We start from the raw sequence: 25,477 nt of genomic DNA on the forward strand, positions 1-25,477 counted from the left end.
ACTTAAACCCGACACAGGTAGTCGGATTTTTAAAGGGTGAAAAAAAAGTCCATTCGACAGCCAAAGTCGTCGGATCTCGGCATGTAAAAGATCTCTGATATCACATTCTGTATTTACCTGATAAAATTAATTAAAGCTTGCCTATAGGTCACCCAGCAGAATTTGGGTTTTTGAGGTCTCTTAGAGTAAAATAGAAGTCAAAACTGACAAGCAGGCAGCCTAAGTAGCATTAATGCCTGCGTGCGTTACTGAGGCCATACAGTTGTTGTTGTTGTTGTTATTATTATTATTATTATTATTATTATTATTATTATTATTATTATTATTATTATTATTATTATTATTATTATTATTATTATTCAAACTCACTATTGTATGTGTGATGCCACTATGATATCCTCAGAGGATTTTCTCTAAGACGGTCGCGAGTCTGCGTACCGTGAGTACACATCAGTTGCGCATATTCGAATTCAATTTTATTACTGTGCACATTTGAATTGCGTAGTCATCAATCACTGCCGAGTTTTTCTTCTGATGCTTTCTCTCCACAGAAGGTTGCAGACTATCATGGAGCGAAATTAGTGCTTCGTCTATCGAGGTTAGTGTATTGTGGATGACGAACCACTATCGGGGATTCCACGTCCAGAATAATCTTTTCCACCCACGTCCTCGCTTCTCTTCTGTCTTGTTTTCTGATATCGGGCTGTACCTGTCATTTCGGAAGATGTGATCGAAATAGGATGAACTCCACATGATTTTCTGGCACGACAAACTACCTCGTCATTGGTGATGCGTTCATTCATAGGTACAGTATCTTCAGTATTCTGCGATATATCCACACAGTCTGTTCATTGTAGTATCCAGCTTTTGACACCGATAGAACATAACACTTAACGACACGCCAATCGGTTTTGAATTGGAAGTCATGATGTACAGAAAAAAATTAACTATCGCCATTAGTGTCTGGCTTCTAATTTATTACTGACCGGGCGAGTTGGCCGTGCGCGTAGAGGCGCGCGGCTGTGAGCTTGCATCCGGGAGATAGTAGGTTCGAATCCCACTATCGGCAGCCCTGAAAATGGTTTTCCGTGGTTTCCCATTTTCACACCAGGCAAATGCTGGGGCTGTACCTTAATTAAGGCCACGGCCGCTTCCTTCCAACTCCTTGTCCTTTCCTATCCCATCGTCGCCATAAGACCTATCTGTGTCGGTGCGACGTAAAGCCCCTAGCAAAAAAAAAATATTACTGTCACTTTTATACTACGGTGTGCAAAAATAAATTAATGAAGAGTTTTAATTCAGATTATAATTAACATTATTTTAAGGAGAAATTTCCATAAATGTAACTTGCAACGTTGGTAACCCTCCCAAAAGTCTTATTTTTAACAGTGTGTTTTTTACATGAACTGATGAGAATGTATGAACGGTGTTTGGTATGAAATACATTTGATACCTCGTGTATACATACATACATACATACATACATACATACATACATACATACATACACACGGGTTAAGATTATTCCGGAAAGAGTGAGAAAAACTGGAACAAGGAAGTCGCAAAGACATATTGTTATGAAACTCAGTTGTGTTATTCTTAGATGCCGTGCTAAAATTGGCATTTCGATATTCAAAAGAAGTACGGCAGAGAGAGCGAGAGAGAGAGAGAGAGAGAGAGATGGTACTGGTTTCTTACTAATATTTTTAAAACGGTCACCTTTTTTAGAAATGTTTCAACTGAAGCTTACTTTAAATTTAATTTTGAACATTTTGACATGATAGCTTTCCGTTTTTTTTTCAATTTGTTTTACGTCGCACCGACACAGACAGATCTTATGGCGACAATGGGGTTGGAAAGGGCTAGAATAGGCGTGGAAAGGAAGCGGCCGTGGCCTTAGTTAAGGTACATCCCCAGCATTTGCCTGGTGTGAAAATTGGAAACCACGGAAAACCATCTTCAGAGCTGCCGACAGCGGATTAAAACCCACTATCTCCCGAATGCAAGGTCACAGCTGGATGAACCTAATCGCATGGCCAACTCATTCGATGGGGATCATTGTAAATACCTACTGTAGGTGTTAATATAAAGAACTATCTTCATTTGGAGTATTCCCATAAACGGAATTGTAAATAAAGGTTACAGATCTCTTCTTAGGTTATGAGAGTATTTAGAGGATATAAAGGAGAGGGCATATAAGTCTCTAGTTAGACCATAGTTATTGTTCCAGCGTATGGAACATTCACAGACTTATTTGATTCTAGAACTGGGAAAAATCCAAAGGAAGGCAGCTCGATTTGTTCTGGAAGATTTCCCACAAAAGAGGAGCGTTATCAAAATGTTGCGAAGTTTGGCCTGGTTAAGAGTAAGGAGCCGAGCTGCTGGACTAAGCGGTATGTTTCGAGCTGTTAGTGGAAAGATGACCTGAATGACATTAGCAAACGAATAAATTTGAGTGGTGTTTTTAAAAGTAAGAAAGGTCACAGTACGAAAATAAAGTTGGAATTCAGGAGGACAAATTGGGGCAGATATTCGTTTACAGGAAGAGGAACTAGGGATTGGAATAATTTACCAAGGGAGGTGTTCGAAAAATTTCCAAATTGCAAAACAGTGATGATTGATTGATTGATTGATTGATTGATTGATTGATTGATTGATTGATTGATTGATTGATTGATTGATTGATTGATTGATTGATTGATTGATTGATTGATTGATTGATTGATTGATTGATTGATTGATTGATTGATTGATTGATTGATTGATTGATTGATTGATTGATTGATTGATTGATTGATTGATTGATTGATTGATTGGATTCTGAATTCAGACACCAGAAGCATGCAGTTAGTCTGTTGAGACCGTTTGGTGCAACATTGCGATAATTAAAGATAATTACAGTGCATGTGGTAATAATGTGACAGACTGCCAAGTGTTTGACTCTTGCTCAACAATGTTTCTCGGAATTAAAATGAACTCTGGCCTTCGTAGACTGGTGATTCGGGCTAGTAGATCTTTTTTTCTTAGCATTTCGCTGCGTTATAATCATACTTGACTTTTGATCGCTTGAAGTTAGGAATGTCTTTATGGCAGGTATCAACCAGCACTGGTTGGTGATAATTTTTTCTTCCCACCTGCCGTTAACGAAAGCCGGCCGGCGACCCGAAGTAGGTCCAAAATGAATAGAGATCTTAACAACCCTGTTCAAAATAGGCCTATCGCATTGTAATTACACCATTCTGTGAACTGATGTTTATTAGCCCATATTATTTTCCTATAGTCCGACTCCATGGTTAAATAGTTAGCGTGCTGGCCTTTGGTCACAGAGGTCCCGGGTTCGATTCCCGGCAGGGTCGGGAATTTTAACCATAATTGGTTAATTTCACTGGCACGGGGGCTGGGTTTACATGTCGTCTTCATCATCATTTCATCCTCATCACGGCGCGCAGGTTGCCTACGGGAGTCGCATCAAAAGATCTGCATCTGGCGAGCCGAACATGTCCTCGGACACTCCCGGCTCTAAAAGCCATACCCCCCTGTTGGTGGGGCGGTAGAATAACACCCACGGTATCCCCTGCCTGTCGTAAGAGGCGACTAAAGGGGGCCCCAGGGACTCTGAACTACGGAGCGTGGGTTGGCGACCATGGGGCCCTTAGGCGAGTCAAGGCATTGCTTCCACTTACTTGTGCCAGGCTCCTCACTTTCATCTATCCTATCCGACCTCCCTTGGTCAACTCTTGTTCTTTTCCGACCCCGACGCTATTAGGTTTGCGAGGGCTAGGGAGTCATTCATTTTCACGCCCTTCGTGGCCCTTGCCTTTCTTAGGCCGATGCCTTCATTTTTCGAAGTGTCGGACCCCTTCCATTTTTTCTCTCTGATTAGTGTTATATAGAGGATGGTTGCCTAGTTGTACTTCCTTTTAAAACAATAATCACCACCATCACCACCATCTAAAAGCCATATGCCATTCCATTTATTTTCCTATATCCTTCAAAGGTGAAAGTAATGTTAAACATCTGCGTACAACGAATTATGTCTAATTAAATCTTAGCAATGTAGCAACTTGATCGAACCCCTGTGCGCGGGGGACGCTGATGAATACACCCACGGTAACCCCTGCCTGTCGTAAGAGGCCACTAAAAGGGGCGACCAAGGGATGATTGAATTAGAACCATGGAACTAGGTACATGTTATTAGTACTATCACGCGGGAAAAAACATGGGTCGCCTATACGTGCGAGTAGTACCACTATCTTAGGTACACAATAGGTCTGTGAATAATAGCAATAGTGGGTTTACAGTACCCGTGATTAGTACAACTATATGCGAAACACCACGGGCTTACGTTGCATGTGATTAGTACCCACTATGTGAGGAACACCGTGGGTTTGCGTTGCCTACGAGTGGCGCCATTATGTGAGAAACATCATAGGTCTGCGTTACCTGTGCGGCCTACAATACTCGGACTCTCCCGGCACTATAACGTTTGGAACACCTTGAGTCTACGCTACTCTTAGTCCCGCAACTTGAGAAATACCATGGTTCTTCTTTACTAGCGATAAGTAGCATTATGAGGGGCCGGCCAATGACCTGGATTTTGGACCCCTTTGGACAACAAGTATCATCGATTCAGAATTGTGCTTTGTAAGCAGTCTCTTGGTCAGTAATACTATGACTCATTCCACGTTAAGAAAACAGTATTGTTCGTATGGACCTACAAGGAGTGAACACACCCCCTCTGAGACACCCATGATTCCTCGTGATTAAGAGATATTATACTGTATTTAATAATGTATTATGAAAGATAGATGAAAAGGATGAGGCATTTTTGCCTGTGAGATATTAAAATAACTATATAACATTTTATTTTTCATAAATACATTCGAAGGGACGAAGTACAATGGCGGGAACAGCCATCGCTTCGTTGCCTTGCTTCATTTGCCTTCTATGCTGCTCTGGTCAAGCATCTGTGAACCACGGGCAGCTCACTTCTGTAGTGAAGTCACGTACAATTTTTCTTTATTGCATGTGTGTTTTAGATTGTAAATCAGTGCGAACTTGTCTTCTGTTGAGTGAGTACCATAAAGTTGTCTAATGGCAGATATTTTACTTTGGTTGTATATTACATAGTATGTGTGTTGGTTGTATTATTTTCGTACTACAGAAGTTGTTACTGAAGATTTTGATGCTGTGCTGTGTAGCGATAAGTCATGGCATAACTTGTACTGATACAAAAATTTGTCATGTGTTTTGTTTGTGCTTGGTTTTGTTATTTAGCTCTTCTTTCTTAAGCGTATTTTAATTACCGCTGTTTTCTTTAAGACCGCATTTAATTTTAATATTGTCTTTTGTTAAGCGATACGACAGCGCAGTAGTACCCCGCGTTGCCTGGTGAAATTTAATAATAATGATAATAATAATAATAATAATAATAATAATAATAATAATAATAATAATAATAATAATAATAGTTTTACGTCCTATTAACTTCTTTTACGGATTTCGGAGACGCCGAGGTGCCGGAATTTTGTCCCGCAGGAGGTTTTGCGTGTCAGTAAATCAACCGACACGAGGCTGAAGTGTTTGAGCACCTTCATACAGCACCGGACTGAGCCAGGATCGAACCTGCCAAGTTGGGATCAGAAGGCCAGCGCCTCAACAGTCTGAGCCACTCAGCCCGTCTGGGGAAATTTATTATATGCATCCTTCACCCTTTGATCCCATAAAAATATTATTTGTCTATTTTCTCCGCCGATTTACCATACACTTCAGTGCTGAGGTTTTTTATGTGCCGTAGTTTACCTCTGATTCTGTACAAACCAAAAATAGCCCCTATAAACTCCCCGTCCCCTTTAGTACATACAAATTATTTGCAGCTTAGTATATTCCGCTTGTTATCTTGAAGTTAAATATTGAATTTCACAGAATTATGTGCTGCCGTTTCCCCGTGATTGTGTTGCGCAGAGCCGCTCGATATGGCAACTCTGTTGTCATAAGAGCAATACTGTTTTCTTAACGTGGAATGAACCACAGTCTTTCAATACAGTTTCTGGGAAGGTGAGGCATTGCGGGTCGGATCCACTGATTGTTTAAGTTCATTATCATTGTTCATCATCATCTTTTTGAATTCTACCCAGTGGATCTATTTTGGAATTATTCTTAACTTTCAGTATTGTGATTTGGCTCCGCTGATTATTTTAAATTCATATTTATCCTTTCATTCTTCATCACCACGTTTTAAATTCTAGTCAGTGGATGAATTTTGGACTTTTAAATTGTTATTTCATTTCGTCTCATTTCGTACCATTAGGGGCCGATGACCTACATGTTAGGCCCCTTTAAACAATAAGCATCATCAGACTACTTGTGATTAGTACAATTACGTGCGGAACACCATGGACCGACGTTACTTGCGACTAGTACCACCTTGCGAGGAAAACCATGGGTCACGTTATATAGGAGCAGTACCATTATGTGAGGAACACTACGGGTCTGGGCGTTGCTTGTGATAGGTGCCATCGTGTGCATTCGAACGGTCGGTTCCACTGTGTTTAGAATGCGTCTGCGTTACCTGTGAGTAGTGCCACTTTACGACAAACACCATGGGTCTTCCTTGCCTGTGATTAGTACTACTGTGTGAGAAACACCAAGGGTTTGGCTGGCGCCCATGATTAGTACCACTTTGTGAGGAAAACCATGGGTCGGCGTTGCCTGAGAATAGTACCATTATGTGAGGAACACCAAGGGTTTGTGTTGCCTGTGGGCGTTACCATAATGTGTGGTACACCGTGGGTCTACATTGCCTATGATTAGTACCGCTATGTCAGCAACACCATGACCACACGTGGCCTGTGATTAGGCTCGCTATGCGAGGAGCACCATGGGTATGCGTCGCTTGTGAATAGTATCTTTATGTGCGAAACACCATGGCTTTGTGTTACCTGTGAGTGGTACCATTGTGTGTGACATACTATAGGTCTACATTACGTGTGATTAGTACTACTATAGGAGAAACACCATGGTTTTGTTTTACTAGTGATTAGTACCATTATGAGGGCCCGGTGACCTGGATTTTGGACTCCTTTTGATAATACGTATCATCCCAATAATTAAGACCTTGTGAATTGGATCCACTTACTGTGTTTGTTTCACGATTATGTTTTCATCACCATTCGTTTTAGATTCTAGTCAGTGGATACATTTTGAAGTTTTAATTTGCATTTCGTTGCACTTCGTACCATTAGGAGTCGATGACCTAGCTGTTAGGCTCCTTTAAACAACAAACGTTATCATCAATTTCATCGACAAGCAGAATTTGCCTCATTCTATTACTCATCAAAATTAGGAGTAATTTAAGGGCCTAATTTGGGCCCGTTGATATTTCTCGCATTTATCAGTTATCTCCCCGATCGACTGAATTATTCTGATTGACTATTATATGCTGATGACTTCAAAGTATTCAAAGCCATTTCAACCATTGTTGACTATGAACGTCTTCCATCAAGCCTGAATAACATAACGGACTGGACGATAGGAAATAAATTGTATCTAAACATTCCAAAATGTGTGTCCATTTCGTTCATCCGAAGTAAAGCACCCACCCTCTTCACTTATAAGTTAGATTACGATGACCTGAGAACCGTAATACAATGGAAAGATCTCTGCCTGTAATTAGATGGGGAATTCACTTTCGCTCCGCTGAAGCATAGGCCTGTCGAACTTTAGCATTTGTAATAAGAAATGTGAAGCCATTTAAAACGCACAAACTTGTATTAAGTTGTACAACACCTTGGCCAGTCCGAAACTGGAATACGCGAGCGTGGGGTGGAGCCGTAGGTGCAAAATGCATGTGTATCAACTTGAAATGGTGCAAAAGGAACACTTGAAATATTTTCCTTTTAGAAGAACATTTAAATATCCGCATATGGTTCCGTACAACGAGCTTCTGCTAAGTTTAGAAATGGAAAGTCAGAAGATCGAAGGCAGAAAAATGGGGTTACAAAAAAAATGAATTCGCAAACCGACAATCATGAGTTTCTTTGCCTCCTGAACTAACATGTACCGCGTCCAAATTCAAGATATAACTAGTGGCCTGCCGCAGCAATAGCTGTGAACTTATTTCTTGTCTCATTGCTTTGCCAGCATTATGATATGATGTAGCGTATGGGTGATAATTAGCAAACTGTTGGAGAGTCTTTCACTTGTCTCAGGAGAGAGAGAGGAATTTATAGAATTTTCACAACAAATTCTGTTCGCAAGACTTAAATCTATCACATAAATCTGATGCTAGGCAATTTTCAGTAGACAGCAAATCTGAAATGTATCTATGAATCATCCCCTGAATCTTGAAACAGTAAGGACCTAATCCTGGAATGTGGGTACGGTTAGCAGAGAACGATGCAAGGGAAATCATGAGCGTTATTTACTTGAGGTTGTGCAAAACAGACCAAACCATTGGGGCAACACGAATTAAAAATGTCCATTTACCATTTCCGCAGCGAAATGTCGTGCTTGACAGAGCATACATATTTCATGTAATAACCCTTCCCTGCATAATTCAATAAAGGTTCCATCGTGAATAGTGTTCCGAGCCAACGGACTTCTTTCCCTATTGCGGAAATGGTTAACTCGACCTTAGTTCGAGCTCTGACATCTTCGTAAAACAGCACATCTCCTTCGGCGTCCTCTCCTAGGAACAGAACTCATTTCACAAGCAGAGCTTCTTAGATGGAACCTATAACGCTATGGCGATTCCATATACGGACTTCATGCCATTACTTCGCAGCAAATCTCGCAATGACTGGTCGAATAACTGGAACATAACGCAGGGGATTAAACGACGACACTACGCTGCTAACCAACCTCACATTCCAACAAGACTCTGGTTTGACAAATTACGTCTTAGTAGGCGCCGCCATCTAATGTCCGTGATACGCATGCGTCTCGGGCATGGCTGCTACCCAAATCATCTTCGTAGAATAGTGGTGGATTCTCCTATGTGCGACAAGGATCAAGAGGAACTTGCCGATCTTAACCACATCATTCTCGGTTGCAGTAAATATAACAGTGGCATTTACAATGGTATTTACAGTAAGACACAAAAGTTGAAAACTAGAAAAGCAGCTGGAATTGATAAGGTTTCGGGAGATATAATAAATACAATAGGTTGGGATATAATACCATAATCTGAAGTACGTATTTGATCATTGTTTGCATGAAGGAGCTATACCAATTGAATGGAGAGTTGCTATAGTAGCCCATGTGTACAAAGGAAAGGGTGATAGACATAAAGCTGAAAATTACAGGCCAGTCAGTTTGACATGCATTGCATTTAAGCTTTGGGAAAGTATTTCTTCTGATTATATTAGACATGTTTGCGAAATTAATAACTGATTTGATAGAAGGCAGTTTGGGTTTAGGAATAATAAATAGGAACGGTTATTCCACTGAAGCTCAACTTGTAGAATTCCAGCAGGATATAGCAGATATCCTGAATTCAGGAGGTCAAGTTGACTGTATCGCGATTGACCTATCTAAGGCATTTGATAGGGTAGATCATGGGAGACTATTTGCAAAAATGAGTGCAATTGGACTAGACAAAGGAGTGACTGAATGGATGTCTACACTCCTAGACTAGAAAATAGATCTCAGAGAATTATAGTAGGCGAAGCTTTATCTGGCCCTGTAATAAGAGAGGAATTCCTCAAGGCAGTATTATTGGACATTTATGTTTTATTATATACATATCAATGATATGAGTAAAGAAATGGAATCAGAGATAAGGCTTTTCGGAGATGATGTTATTCTGTACAGAGTAATAAATAAGTTAAATGATTGTGAGCAGCTGCAAAATGACCTCGATATTGTTTTGAGATGGACAGTAGGCAATGGTATGATAAACGGGTTTAAAAGTCAGGTTGTGAGGTTCACAAATAGGTAAAGTTCTCTCAGTTTTAATTACTGCTTTCATGGGGTGAAAGGTCCTTTTGGGGATCGTTGTAAGTACCTAGGTCTCAATATCAGGAAAGAACTTCATTGGGGTAATCACATAAATATGATTGTAAATAAAGGGTGCAGGTCTGTGCACATGGTTATGAGGCTATTTAGGGGTTGTAGTAAGGATGTAAAAGAGAGGGCAATATGTCTCTTGTAAGACCCCAACAAGAGTATGGTTCCAGTGTATGAGACCTTCACCAGGATTACTTGATTCGAGAACTGGAAAAAGTCCAAAGAAAAACAGCTCGATTTGTTCTGGGTTATTTCCGACAAGAGAGTAGCGTTACAAAAATGTTGCGAGATTTCGGCTAGGAAGAATTGGGAGAAAGGAGACGAGCTGCTTGATTAAGTGGTATGTTCCGAGCTGTCAGTGGAGAGATGGCGTGGATGACATTAGTAGACGAATAAGTTTGAGTGGTGTCTTTAAAAGTAGGAAAGATCACAATGTGAAGATAAAGTTGGCATTCAAGAGGACAAATTGGGGCAAATATTTGTTTATAGGAATTGGAGTTAGGGATTGGAATAATTTACCAAGGGAGATGTTCAATAAATTTCCATATTATTTGCAATCATTTAAACAAAGACTAGGAAAACAACAGATAGTGAATATGCCACCTGGGCGACTGCCCTAATTGCAGTGGATTGATTGATTGATTGATTGATTGATTGATTGATTGTATGATTGATTGATTGATTGATTGATTGATTGATTGATTGATTGATTGATTGATTGATTGATTGATTGATTGATTGATTGATTGATTGATTGTAATCGATAGACTACATTCTAGTAATATACATTCTAGTAATCGATATACGTCGCATGGAACAGAAAGGGGAAAAAGTGATAATGAAGATATCATGTTCAGTTTTACAGCAGAATCGGAAGCTTCACCGGTGCTGGATGAAGTACGAGTGCATGGAAAACTGTATTGTTACCCGGTACAGCAATGTTGGAGCTATTTTTCGAGATAATCACCACCACAATTGACACTTGTCATGTCGTGTTATCATTTGTATGCCGATGTCGTAGAAGTGTGCTGCCTGGGAATGGACCAGCGTGTGACATTCGTCTTCATCTCTTCGTCCGTGTGAAAATTCTTACATGCGGACAGGAATTTCTTGAGGTGCAAGAGAAGGTGGCAATCACTGGGAACAAGATCAGGACTGTACGGCGGATGATCAAACACCTCCCAGCCGAACTCCTGCAGAACAGTGGGTGAGGCGTATGCGGGCGAGTACTGCCATGGATCAGCACAGCACCTACACTTAGCATTCCACACCTCTTGTTTTGAATGGCCTGTAGCAATTTCCATAGAATCTGTATCACAAACCGAACCTCGCAGGCGGCAGGAGAAAGAACACGAGATACTGCTGCTGCGCTACTGACACTAGGCGGGACTTGTTCGGCCGGTATGTGATTGCTACGTCATAGATCTATCACGCATGCTCATGTTTCCTTGCTAAATACATGTACTTTACAAGCAAAGAAATAGGGAATCGTAATTTCTTGATGGCCTGCGTACTTTCTTATATCTCCAGTACTTCACGAGGCGTTAAACTTATCCTACAATATCAACCACTGCTGCGGATGTTCTTCAAATTAAACAAAAGTATTCCTTCAAGTGTCCTGTAGAGCGTCTTTACAGCAAATGCAAAGGTATACTTCGGTTTAGCGATGACAAATTAAAAACCAAATATTTTGTAAAATAAATGGAAAATTATTTGAAATGCTGGAAGTCACGAACTTAAATAAGAATTATGAGGAAAAAAAATATTATGAATGTTCCAAGGTATCGTGTTTAGTCTCTCAAGGAGAAGCCAGACCCTGCGTCCAACCGATTTCAACGAGCTTCAGTGTACCTGTTGGAATTGTAATTTGTAAGTGTAACCGAGTAAAATATTGCTCGGGTAACTGTAATTCATCGGAATTACTTTTTCTTGCACTCTTCCCCCCCCCCCCAGCCCCCGGCTGGATAAATTAAACAAAGTTGAAATCCACGGCCCAGCCGGGAATCAAACCCGATGCTTTCTGAACCGAAGACCAGTACGCTGACCATTCACCCGAAGAGTCGGACTGCAATAAACGCTAATCGTTTAATGATTTACTTTTCCTCGCACGAATAGTGATTGTTACGGAGTATTGTGGATGTGCAGAGGTGAAAGAAGGAGCTGGGGTGAACAGGTCTCAAAATACGAAATTAAAGTTAATTTAACAAGGTTATATTTTCTTTGCAAAATCAAGAAATAACAAGAGTGGCAGGTACAGAGTAGCAAAGCAACCAATCGAGAATGTACAATTACAGTGTTACAGGATTTGGGCTCCAAGAGCCAGACACATAATTCTTGAGCAATGAGCCCAACTTTACGATATACAAGATTCAACAAAGGGGCAGAAGACCCCAATCATGCCCAGGAGCTCTTGCTCCCAATTACACAGTAAAGCCTCCTTGAGGCACGCAGAAACAAATTTCAAGAAAGAGCGACCCGCCCTTAAAATTTAAGCCTATCAAAGGCCACACCAAACTCCACTTTCAAGTTGTCCTCCAAGGACATATACACAGGGGTAAAAATACCCAACCTACTGAGGCCTATTCAGTGAAGAAACAGAAATATTACCTGGCCTCCACAATACCAACTTGAGAGGAGGCAAAACTGCACTCCTAATATATTTTACTAAAACCTACTTGGCACTAGGCCGCTAATGCAAGGGCTAATCCCATACTAGAGAGGTGACTTATAGAAAGAGAGACTTTACATTACATTCAGGAAGAAGCGGTTGAGAAAATAAGTTCACCTCAAAGCAATATGAGTGGGAGCTCGAGAGGGTTAAGCACTCTCTATCCCAATATGTAGTTTAAAAGACAGAACTGATACAAGTGTCTTTACATTTTAGGGGAAATGTTACATGGTAGAAAGGCTTCGGACCTGCCCCGAGAGTTAAACTGCTGAGCTAGCCAGAAAAGAAGTTATTAAACGGCCATTACCTGGTGGCAGAACTGCTGCCCGAAGAAAGAGGCGCTTCCCGCCCCCTGCTACGTACTTTACACACTGATAGATGTTACTGAAGTGGCGCGGAGACCCGAAAATCAGCAGTTTATATACCCTCGTGGAAAGTTCGAGGCGTTTCAGGAATGAGAACACCCTCCCACAAGAATTTTATTGGCTAACAACGAAAACCCCTACACTAGATGAAGAAGAAACACATTATTGGTGGAAAATTAATTACAGAAATTCCTTATTGGTCAAATTCAAAACTGGCGGAAAGAAAGGGTTAATATTGCCAACTTAAACAATGACTGAAAGCAATTTAACACAGAACAAACTTATGAATTCAAAATTTCTCCAAAAAACACAGTTCTTTCACTTCGCACTAGGGTGCATAATTGTAGTTCTTCAGTAGTGCCATCTGGAAGAGAATGTCCGCACTTCTTACTACAGGTAAAACAAAAATACATCGAAAACGACTCAGTTCAGAAACTACAAAATTTACAAGTAGGGACATCTTCTGAGAAACTTGAAAATTAACACAGTAGATTAAGTTCAGACTTCCTCCAGAAGAGGAGTTTCAACTGGCGCAAAGTTTGAATTAGCGGCGTGGGGGTGTACCACCCGGTACAGTGATATTTAATCAGTAGTTTCGGGATGTTTGTTGTGAGCGTGCAAACGAAGTTTAGTGGTTAATTAACGTTACATCGTGCTACAATGGCCCGTTCACTCCAAGTCGAATTGACGAATCATGCTAAACGGGTCATGAATTCCGGAAAAAGTGGGACTGAATGGACCAGAAAGTGTAGGGTAGAGCTGTATAGAACAGGGGTAGACTCGTTCAAACTCATTTTTAAGAGATGCGTGTCTCATTATTTCCAAGTCTAGACTCGTTCAAAGCTTGTTCTTCGATCAGTGGGGTCAATGAACGTTTGAAAGAACCAAGGTAGAAAAGACGCCGAACATCACAGAACAAATTATTCTATCGAACTGCCCACGCTGTCTGATCACAATGAGCAGAACGAGTCTGGGCAGAATTGAACAGCTCAGAAGTTGAAGTGACTCGCACCGTAGTGCATTGCTGCCACATTCATTGGTGATTGCACGTCTTTCTTCTTTCCACCATCACTGTGTATAACTCTGCAGCGCACTCGCGTGGAGCAGAAACAAGGCAACAACTTGTAGTTTGATCACCCAGTGAGCCTGTTATCGAGTTTCGGGTTTAGATTGGTACACACAGCTCACCGTTCAAATATCGCCCACTTCGACTGAGCAGTAATGCGTCTGGTTCGAGGCTGTCATGCATGAATATCTCTGTTCTAGCAGCAGGCTCGTTCCCTGATCAAATTAGCTGAATACTGCAGTGCGAGCTTCAGTCGAGTTGCCGGTTATTCCTTGTGCCGTGTCTGGGCGAGTAAATGATGCAATAGCCGCCTGATCCGTATAGCTCACCCAGTGATGTCATGGTTCCAGCTACTCTGCGATAAGGAGCCGTACAGCGTACAACATTATAGCTTTCATTATACAGAAGTAATTGATCGGTTTAGTGCGGGCTTCTGAATTAAGTTCTTGAACAGCCTGTTTTCGTGTGCTGTAGTGCGCTGAAATTCGCACCGAAATTTTGAATATTCATGAGCCTGAATTCCAGAAAGTGAACCGAGAATATCATCACACGCTACAACGCATGTCCGCAGGCTAAGGGAGAGCATTTTCAACAGTTACTATAATGGAGTAAATTTAATTGTTTTAATTTTGAAAACCTTTCTTAGCAGACAAACTAGGGGTCCTCATACTATGAAAAACGTAAAATTAAACAATTTCCTCAATTTTGCCGAAATTTGATGGACTAAAGGGCCCGGAAAGGTTTCAAAATGTGAGTCATAGATAGCTCTATCAAACTAAGAAAACAAATTTCGAAAATGATTTCCGGTCTCGATCAAACTAAGAAAACTAATTTCGAAAATGACTTCCGGCCTGAATGCATTTCCGGTAAAGCAGCCTAAAATCGCTTGTTTCTTTACTCGTTTTCTTTTTGATTCAAAATAGCCAAATTAACTTATTTACATAATTCTTTCTGAAATTTATTCCTTGGTTCAATACCCTCAAGCGTTGTTTGATTTTTGAAAAACGTGCACACCGAATGTAGTTCTAAGGGCTTAAGTGAAACTGTGCATTGATTCAAATTGGCGCTCATAGTAGTGCTTAAGTGAAACAATGCATTGACTCACATTAGCGCTTGTAGTGGTAGAACAAGGCAAAATGTTAATCTAATCACGGCCGACTGGATCCCTCGCTCTAGAGCGACGCATCAAGTCGGCCGTGATCTAATCGACCGGATAATGTTGATTAAGAAAAAGATTGTAATTTTTATAAATAAAGAATATATTCTCATGCTTTATTATATTTACCTAAAATTCGTATCTCATATCCCTAGGATGTTTCCAACATTGAGATGCTTGCCTGAAGGGCTCGAACTGTGGATTTTTTCAGTCTAATAATCCATTCATGAAAGCTGATGGGTTTTCTACGGGCGCCTGCGTTCAGAAGTAAAAGAAAATGTTATTTTCCTTGTTACAGTGGGCCAGCAGCGAGCAACCAGTGCGGCGCGGGCCACGAGGAGCAGCTGTGTACCAAGCTAACCGCACCCAGACACCCCATCATGTAAGTGTTAGAAGTGTACAACTTGTATAATCTTGTGTAATAAAACGTTACGGAATCAGTACTAAATGTTCTATTCATAAAGTGTATCTGTTCCTTCTATGACAGTACCGTATTTATTTAAAATATTGCGCCTTTTATAGATGTTCTCATGAACATTAGCAAGGCTGAAGACTCACACTTGCATAACGGCTGTAATACAGGTGTTGCTTAGTAAATTAAAATGTTATTTTTCTTCTTTGTGCTAAAGCAGATGGCAGTACCCATTTCGTCCTGTTTACGTAACCGAGGCCTCCACTGCCATTCGGATGTTTTGAAAATTGCCGTGTTAGTTGAAAGTTACTAGTGTCTCAGTTCAAAGTGTGTGTGAAGGTTTGTCTGTTTACCGAGGTAGGCAACGGGAAAATCAATTGTCGAATGAAGCCAATCGTGTGCTTACACTGCTTCGAGGAGGCTACTCTCAGAAGTACGTTGCCAGAATGCTACGGGTTACTCAGAATACGATTTGGTACTTGTCGAAACATTTCCAGGAGACAGGAAGTGCTGCCAGACACGGGCTGCCCAATGTAAACAACACCAGGGCAGGATAGTTCTATGCATCTACAAGCTCTCTAAACCCGTTATGTTAGAGCACAAGCTCTACAGGTGGACCTCAGGCAGGATTGTGGAGTACGAGTTTGTGACCAAACAGTCAGAAATAGGCTTCGATCGATAAGATCGCGACAACCCGCACTGGACGGAGGACATCGTGGCAGGAGACTGGAGGTTTGCTAATGATCATCTGCACTGGCAGATAAGACACTGACGTCCTGTGCTGTTCTCGGATGAATCTCATTTCGTGTTATATCGTTCGCATGATTGTTTGCGAGTATCGAGAAGACGTGGGGACCGATTTCATCCGACAGCTGTACAGACCACCATTCCTTATAGTGGTGAATCTATTACGGTGTGGGCAGACATAAGTCTTGACTCTAAGACCGATCTCCTGATCATTCGCAGTAGATCCTTGACTGCTTGACAGTACGTTAACGGGATATTATTGGTACATGTGATTCTTCACGCTAGGCAACATGGAGAAAACGCGGTGTTCATGCATAATAATGGTAAGAGTTCATGATGGGAACATCGTTCGGAGATTCCTGCCAGAGCACCATGTTCAACGAATGGAGTGGTCATTCAAAAGTGCCAACTTGAATCCCATCGGCCTGGGACCAGCTGGAGCAACGCATCCGAGTGAGGGGTAAAGTTCACCACCTCAAACACTACAAGGCCTTGAAGACACTCTTCGAAAAGTATGGAGCCTTTGGCTCAATTAAACGTACGGCACCTTGTGAGAAGCATAAGAAGGCGTTTAGAAGCTTTTATCCATGCGAGGAGTGCCAATACTCCTTGTTAAGACGCTTAAGGACCACGTAGCCATTTTGGTGTATCGCCAGGGGCCACTTTGTTTATGACACTTCGTTTATGACGCTTTTCGTTCGCTGGCGGATGCAGGGCAGATTTCGGCCTACAAGTGGCCACGGCTGGTCCGTGATTGGACAGTTCTGCATTCCGACCAGCCAGCCAGCCAACCGACCGAGTAGAGGAGGCTCTACCGCAGTTCTATGCCTCTGTATTCTGGAGACGGAGAGGGGCCGGTCTCCACCGTCGGCTGTCTTGAGAATGGTTTTCCGTGGTTTCGCATTCTGCTGCACTAAGGCGAATGCTGGCACAGTTCCTACTATAGACTACGGCCGCCAACCGTCTCCCTTCACTACACATCTCCTGATCTGTGAGGCCAGCTGCACCGTCTAAGAGGCCTACCTCCCCCTTCAAGGGATGAATGGGAACCAGTAGTATACCGGGTGGTACAGCTGCCCCTATTCACGCAGTTTTATGCAACCCGCAGATTATAGTCGAACCTAAAAATATTGACCTTGACTACTCACTACAATGTCTGCTCTTACAACGCTTTCCATAATTCGTTTATTCTTGTCATACAAATCAGCATTAATGATAAAATACCGATTGATGGTAAAGAATCGTGCAAATTATGTGTCGCAGAAACGTCCTGTACAGAGAATATTATTGGTGAATGACTAGAAGTAGCAGCAACACAACAGCGCTAAACAGCAACCTGTGATAGCCGAGCTTGCTAAAAGTTAGAGGAGAGTACCGGTGTTCGTTAGTAGGCGGTTTGAGTCCTGTGTACGACGAATATTTTTATTGCGTTGTTGATGTTCGTGAGAGTCGTGTTGTTGACGACAAATCTAAATCATGATCAGTTCTCATATTGCAGGTACTCAGCTATGTTTGTTTTTTAAGGAGCTCTTAAAAGAGCTATTTGCAATAAAGTGAGCTTGTACCGACAGCGGTGCGATGGGCTTATGCATGGCCATTCGATTAATGAAGCAAATGTTCAAAATGACCACCTGCTTCGTTAATGCACATCTGAGCACGGTGGAGGAGAGACATTCTTGCTTGCTGCAACATATGTGGTGGAATCTGCCTGCAGGCTTCCGTGATGAGCCGCCGTAAATGATTCGGGCTCTCAGGCTCCTGCTCATAGACTCTTTCCTTTAAATAACCCCAGAGGAAAAAGTCGAGTGGAGTAAGGTCAGGTGATCTAGCCGGCCGTGTGACCGGACCCCCTCGTCCAATCCATCGTCCAGGATATGTCCTATGCAAATGGTTCCGTACTGCCAACGACCAATGTGGGGGAGCTCCATCCTGCTGGAACCACATCCGTAACCGTGTCATAAGGGGCACATCCTCCAATAAGAGTGGAAGGTACTCACGAAGAAACTCTAGATAGCGTCGTCCCGTGAGGTTTCCTTCGAAGAAATATGGTCCAATTATCTTGTCACCTAGTATCCCGCACCACACGTTGACGCCCCATTGTACCTGAAATCGAGCTCCCCTGATCCAGTGAGGATTTACAACGCTCCAGTAATGGAAGTTGTGACGATTAACAGTTCCGTTGTTGTGAAATCTGGATTCATCACTAAAGAGAATGTCCATTAAGAAATTCGCATCAGCTTCAACTCTTTGTAATATCCATTGCGAAAATTCTATCCGTTTTGGAAAGTCATCTCCGTGAAGTTTCTGGTGCAGCTGTTGATGGAAAGGGTGGAATTTATGGCGGTGCAATATTCGCAGTACAGATACATGACTGATGTTCAGTTCATTTCCTATGGCCCGTGAGCTTGTGTGCGGGTTGTATGCAATTGCATTTTGAACAGCTTCGTCGTTATTTCCAGACGTCACTGGAGCATCCCGAACGGGGGGTAATGTATGAAATGACCCCGTTGCACGCAACCGTCTTTCAACACGTCGAAATGTATCTGCAGTTGGCAGCCTTCGTCCAGGAAATCGTTCTTGATACAAGCGTCTGGCTTCCCGTGCATTTTGCCTTGCTTCTCCATAAAGTAGTACCATATTCACATAATCATCCCGTGAATACATAATGTTTGCTTTCGTGCTAACCGTACAGTACGTGCTCACACGTTGCTGCAAGGATTACGATATGCTGTTTCATGTGCCCTACGTATGAAGTGTAGACCGCTGTTAGTTGGTCTTCGAGTCGAACGTGCGCAGTTGCTTGGTTGAGTGGGTGGGTCAGAATGTTGACAACACGTGCACTGCGCTTCATTCCCTGTAGTCGTTTGCCATATGGAAGTCGCATGTTATTATTCCTTTCGTATGTATGCTTTCTTTGTAAAGGTGGAAAATTACTTTTGAGACTTAAGAACGTTAAATATTTATTACGAATGGCCTTACAAGTATAATATAAAAATAAAATTGGAAAGCTCGTAACTAGATTCGAACTCTAAATGCCTGCTAACATTTCGTACGCTCGCTGCGATTGGTGCCATGTAGCCACTGCAGGCGACAAAGAATTGGTCTCGTAGCTCTGTACTAATGGAATTACCTAGGCTATCGCTTCGATACTGATCGTTGATGTTAAAAGTTCTGAACTCAAATGTGCAAACAGCACAGTGAACTAAAGAATCGCGTCTCTCTTACGCCCAGATAGTTGCAACCATTTTCTACGCGTTACTTGGTTGAATGAGTCCAGCGTTATGTTTCAGGTGGTATTCGCAATCGGTGAGTATGTGGCGATATTTATGATACCTGTTTATTATAACTTCCGTAGAAGAATATCGGAGACTTCAGAAAGGTCTTCGTAAACGATGCCTAGGCGAATACGAAATGACATTAAAAAATGCATGACTCAAGAATGGTTGGAACCCTTCCTGCTTCAAGTAACCTATCGAGGTACGTCTTCCATACGTAATTCCGCGCAGCTATTTGCAACGTACAAGCGCCATCCATGTAACTCTGTATTCACGAGGAGAGCGGAAGTTCCCGCTTCGACAAGTTACTGATGAGTTACAGCCTTATGGTCCCGTTTTATGCCTTTTTTGATCGCTCTAACGGTAGTAATTACATGGCGTAAGCTATCACATCTGCTGTACAGCATTTGCGTGCCACAGATTATAAACTACAGTGCAAAACACGTTTCTATCAATTTCGATGTGATGAGACTGTACAAAATGGTGGTGCATTGACATGTCTGTAATTGGTCTTACCCTATCACGTTTTCTAGGATACCACGACCGCCCTTTCTATCAAAAGAAAATGGCCTCTTGGACCAATCAGGTGCGCAATTCTCTACCGAGAGCTATAGGCGTGTTTATGGTTTGTACAGTATAGTAACATTTCGTAAAAATTAGTAGAGTATTGGACACCGCTCTACATAAAATGGTACAGTGTTTTTGAGATGGACCTCACTTACTGCCTCTTGTACCATTTTTCCATTGTGCGTAGAAGTCTACATCGGGTTAACTGCACATAACATTGCTGTAAGGTGCTGCGCAAGATGGGACTAAGAGGCATTTACGTCCTAGCTGGTTGCATATATTCGGGAAAAATAGGGGCAGCTGTACCACCCGGTATATCTATGTTGTCTTCAGCCCTAAGGCTGGTTGGATCCTCAACAGCTCTGCCATCAGCTGTCATAGATGGCCTAGGCATTACTGAAGAGGCGTACTAAGGAAATGAGGAGAGGTAGTTTCCCGTTGCTTTCCTCACTGAGCCAGAAGTTGCAATTACATATCAGTCTGCCATGCCTACTGAAATGTATGCACCAACCGACCCTTTGAGCAACATTTTCACACCATTCATAGCAGGGACTGGCTGCAGAAGGAATAGCATTACTAGCATCGCTCACACCTCAGGCACTTTCATATTGTCAAAGCCAAGGATAAGACAGAGACAAATCAATGAAAGTAACAAAATTGCTCTAGCCCATACCAGAAGACATAGTGCACTGTAAACACCAGGTCCTGCCAGCAAAGGCATAACTAGTAGTAGTAATAGTAGTTTTTCGTTTCAGTTCTTATTGTTGCAAAGAAGGTGGTTTGTTTTCGTTGGATGTTTTGTTTTTATTTTAGTATACTTATCGTGGAAGTATGCAAAAGCAAAGTCATCTCCGTACAGGCCATGAAGGCTCTGAGAGGGGAGGAAGGTAAAAGCTTCCAGAATTCGTAACCTCCGCACTTGATGGGGTCGAGTGGGCTACCTCGATGCCCGGCCGCCCTTGCCTCCAGCGTGTAACCTGGTATTTGTGTGTGTGTGTGTGTGTGTGTGTGTGTGTGTGTGTGTGTGTGTGTGTGTGTGTGTGTGTGTGTGTGTGTGTGTGTGTGTGTGTGTGTGTGTGTGTGTGTGTGTGTGTGTGTGTGTGTGTGTGTGTGTGTGTGTGTGTGTGTGTGTGCCTCATGGCCATGTAAACCCCGGAAGTGGAAATCTCGATTCTTAAATTTTCTACTTCCTGACGGGTATCGAACCCACGTCCTTCCGAGCACGCCTTTACCGCACCGGCCAGGCAGCCCCTCGTGGAAGTATGAACATATAAAAAGTGATCATTTCTTTTAGCCGTGTAAAAAACTTAAGTTATTTGGCTCCGTAGATCGAGAAGACAGATGCTGTGCTAATCATGCACCATTTTTGTATTAACAAGGGAAACTGAATGCCCATTAAAGTGCTTATTGCAGTCTAAGGTAGAGATTTTCTGTGCATCATCCCATATGGAGGGAGTGGGCATTACTTGCTATAGAGGAAAAGGTGAAAACGACATGAATCCTGAACGTGATTTTATAAAACATACTACGTTGTACACGCGAGCACAGAAATGGTGTCCCGGTATAAACAAAACATGGTATACCCCCACCTCCACGCTTAACGCATTGCTGTAGGCAAAGAGAGGCTGCAGGTAGACAGTCCGCTACAAGACTGTTGTGATTGAAAGGGGCACAGTGGTGGATGTATAGCAATACACACACTCTGCCTTCAGTACTACCCGTTCACTTCCTCCCCTCCTTTCCGGTATTGGAGTGGCCTTCGACACTACCCCTTCACTCTCTCACCTCCTTTTCTGTACTGGAGTGGGGCAGCGTTGATTGTTTACGTCGGGACACCATTTCTGTGCTTGCATGTACAACACTGTCAAGTTGGTTTAGTCTAACTACGCTGACCTGGACATGACGCAAGACAATGTCCAACGAACCATAACACATTACTCACGCTCGACCGCCCACGCTCTCCACAGATACGTAAACAAGAGTTCAGCTTGTATGGACTGTTGTAGTCATATATCTTGATAATATTCATCTACCATATACAATCTCTAAAATTCATTAGCTGGCATATTGAACATTCTACTGACGTCTCTGTGTAGCACTTTTATCTCGGGTAGAGATCAGTGGCTCTAACGGCAAAAGCTGTGGCCTTCTGGGCCCAGGTTCGTAGGCTCAATCCCGGCACAGTCTGCTGGTATTTGAAGGTGCCCATATACGCCAGTCTCATGTCTGTAGGGTAAACGAACTCCTGTGCGGCAACATTCAGGCACTTCGGCGTCTCCGAAAACAGTGGAAATATTATTGGGACGTAAAACCAATATTTTTATTCGTCATCAGATCCTTAGGCTACACCGCTTTACTGTTCAACCTCCGTAGTGTAACGGATAGAGCTAATAGTTGCCATCCTCGGAGAACTGGCTGATTCTCGGCCTTGTTAGTGAACTGAGATTCGGAAATGGGGGGAGGGGGAGGGGTTGCTGACATGTATTACAAAGATACATGCAGCTAATCTCCCTTATATATGCACCTAAAAAGAACATCACCCCGCAAACGCTAGGTGGTGGTGGTGGTAATTGTGGTGGTGATTGTTTTAAGAGGAAGTACAACTGGACAACCGTCCTCTATTAACACTAATCAGAGGGAAAAATGGAAGGTGTTTGGCGCTTCCAAAAATGAAGATATTGGCCAAAGAAAGATAACGGCCATGAAGGACGTGAAAATGAACGTATTGGCCAAAGAAAGATAAGGGCCACGAAGGGCGTGAAAATGAGACTCCCTAGGCCTCGATGGGGTCGAAAACGAACAAGATTTGACCAAGAGAGGTCGTGTAGGATAGATGGAAGGAGCAGCCTGACACATGTGGAGGCAATGCCAAGACTCAGATCTGGACCCCGTGGTCGCAAAATCACTCTCTCAAATTAAGTCATTGGGGCGCCTTTTAGTCGCCTCTGACGTCAGGCAGGGGATACCGTGGGTGTTCTACCGCCCCCATCCACAAGGAGTGGTATTTGAAGGTTCCCATATACGCCAGCTTCGTGTCGGTAGGTAAAAGAACTCCACTGGGACAAAAATCAGGCACATCGACGTCTCCGAAATTAGTGGAAGTAGTTAGTGGGACATAACACCAATGTGCATCATCTAGTAAGGATAACGAGGAGATCCTTAGGAGCTAGTAGTTTCCACCCTCAGATACCTGGCTTCAGTTAATTCTCTGCCTTGCCATTGTGAAGGAATGCGGGGTTGGGGGCTGTCATGTGTTAAGAAGGATACATGTAATTCATCTCCTTCGTATGTGCACTTTAGAAAACACTGCCCCGTGAATACCAGCACACGAATTTACTTTGTTATTGACTGCCATCATCAATGAGCGCTCAGGGGTAAATATCCTCATTTTGTTATTCCACTGAAGCTCAACTTGTAGGATTCCAGCAAGTTATAGCAGATATTTTGGATTCTGGAGGTCAAAAGGACTGTATCGCGATTGACCTGTCTAAAGCATTTGATAGGGTGGCTCATGGGAGACTACTGGCAAAAATGAGTGAAACTGGACTAGACAAAAGAGTGACTGAATGGGTTGCTATATTTCTAGAAAATAGATCTCAGAGAATTAGAGTAGGTGAAGCTTTATCTGACCCTGTAATAATTAAGAGGGGAATTCCTCAAGGCAGTATCATTGGACCTTTGTTTTCTTATATATATAAATGATATGAGTAAAGGAGTGGAATCAGAGGTAAGGCTTTTTGCGGATGATGTTATTCTATATCTATGTATATAAAATAAGAGTTTTGTCTGTACATTGCTCAGAATTTAAAAATGGTATTTCTGTATCGGTCATGTCCACAGTAACAAGGAAATGCAAGTTTTACTTTTCCGTAATTTCTGTCTGTCTGTCTGTCTGTCTGTCTGTCTGTCTGTCTGTCTGTCTGTCTGTCTGTCTGTCTGTCTGTCTGTCTGTCTGTCTGTATGTATGTACACGCATCACGGGAAAATGGCTGAAGAGAATTTAATGAAAATCGGTATGTGAAGTCGGGGGATGATCCGCTACAATCTAGACTGTAAATCGTTTTACTCACACTGATGAAATGGTGGTTTAGGGGAAGGCCTAAAATTGAATTCTCAAATATTTATATTATTAGTGGTCTTATCGATAAATACTACATAACTAAAGTTATATAGAATTAAATTTCTGATCATTTATGTCATACATTGTTACCATACCAGCTTTGTTAACACAGATATTCATGAATTTGTATTTTTGTTGCCAAGTCCATATCAACGCCGAGCCACGAGAAAATGCGTTAACAGAATTTAATGAAAGTCGGTATATAGAGTCGGGGAATAATAAACTACAGTCGAAGTTATAAACAATATTATTCACCCTGTATGAAATTGTAGTTTAGGGGAAGGCACCTAGAATTTAATTCTTAAATACCTATGCTATTGGTGCTATCGAAAAGTACTGCATAACAAATAGAGAATACAATTTCCGACCATTTATGTTTTATTCAATTTTACCGTACCGACTATGATAAGACTGGCATTTCAGAGTCGGAAGAAAACTAAATGTGAAGGCCTACAATATCGAAAGCGCATAGCATTGATCAACAATAACATTACATTGACCATTGTTTGTGGTGATGTTCTTTGTCTCTTATGCTGCCGCTCCTCTCCGATAGATAGGATTACTGCTGCGTACCGAGTATAACAGCCTGACTGAATATTGGCGGGAAATAGCTGGGGAGTTAGAAAACTTTCTTCTTTAGCATGCCATTCCTCTGGTTCATACATTTTCTGATACCGTACTGCTGGTACGTAACTGACAGGTTCATCTTAGTATTACAGCTATTCGATCCCTACTCTGACGCGCTGTTTTGAATGAGCAGTGTGCACTCTTAACGCAGAGCCTCACGTAGTAGGCTAGTAGTAGTAGTAGTAGTAGTATGATCTGGTCTAGAATTACAATCTAGGCACATTCCAAATGACAGCACCACAATTCACTAAATAACTCAAAATTGAACCCTGAAAAGAGCCGTTTCTTAAAAAGAGCTTCTTCGTCTTAACTTTTATTAAATCCTACATTCATTTTATACAAAATTAGCAGTGAAGAGGGGGTTTCCCTCTGGCTTGGCGGAAAAAAGTTGCCACCAAGTCAGATAGATTTTTCCGCCGCCAGTGTAGTAAATTGAGATTTTCCGACTCATCGGGTACTCCTAGGA

At 42.1% G+C, this 25,477-nt stretch overlaps 1 protein-coding gene across 2 annotated transcripts in view; it reads left to right on the top strand.

Annotated features, from left to right (window-relative positions):
• LOC136878875 (protein SERAC1) overlaps positions 1–25,477 on the top strand; it is a 315,365-nt gene that overhangs the window by 99,229 nt on the left and 190,659 nt on the right. For both annotated transcript variants that reach the window (XM_067152437.2, XM_068228827.1), the window contains exon 2: positions 15,562–15,645. In XM_067152437.2, coding sequence (XP_067008538.2) covers positions 15,562–15,645 — 84 coding nt within the window. The remainder of the gene's footprint in view (positions 1–15,561; positions 15,646–25,477) is intronic.

Source organism: Anabrus simplex, chromosome 8 (genome assembly GCF_040414725.1).
Source record: "Anabrus simplex isolate iqAnaSimp1 chromosome 8, ASM4041472v1, whole genome shotgun sequence".
Lineage (NCBI taxonomy): Eukaryota > Metazoa > Arthropoda > Insecta > Orthoptera > Tettigoniidae > Anabrus > Anabrus simplex.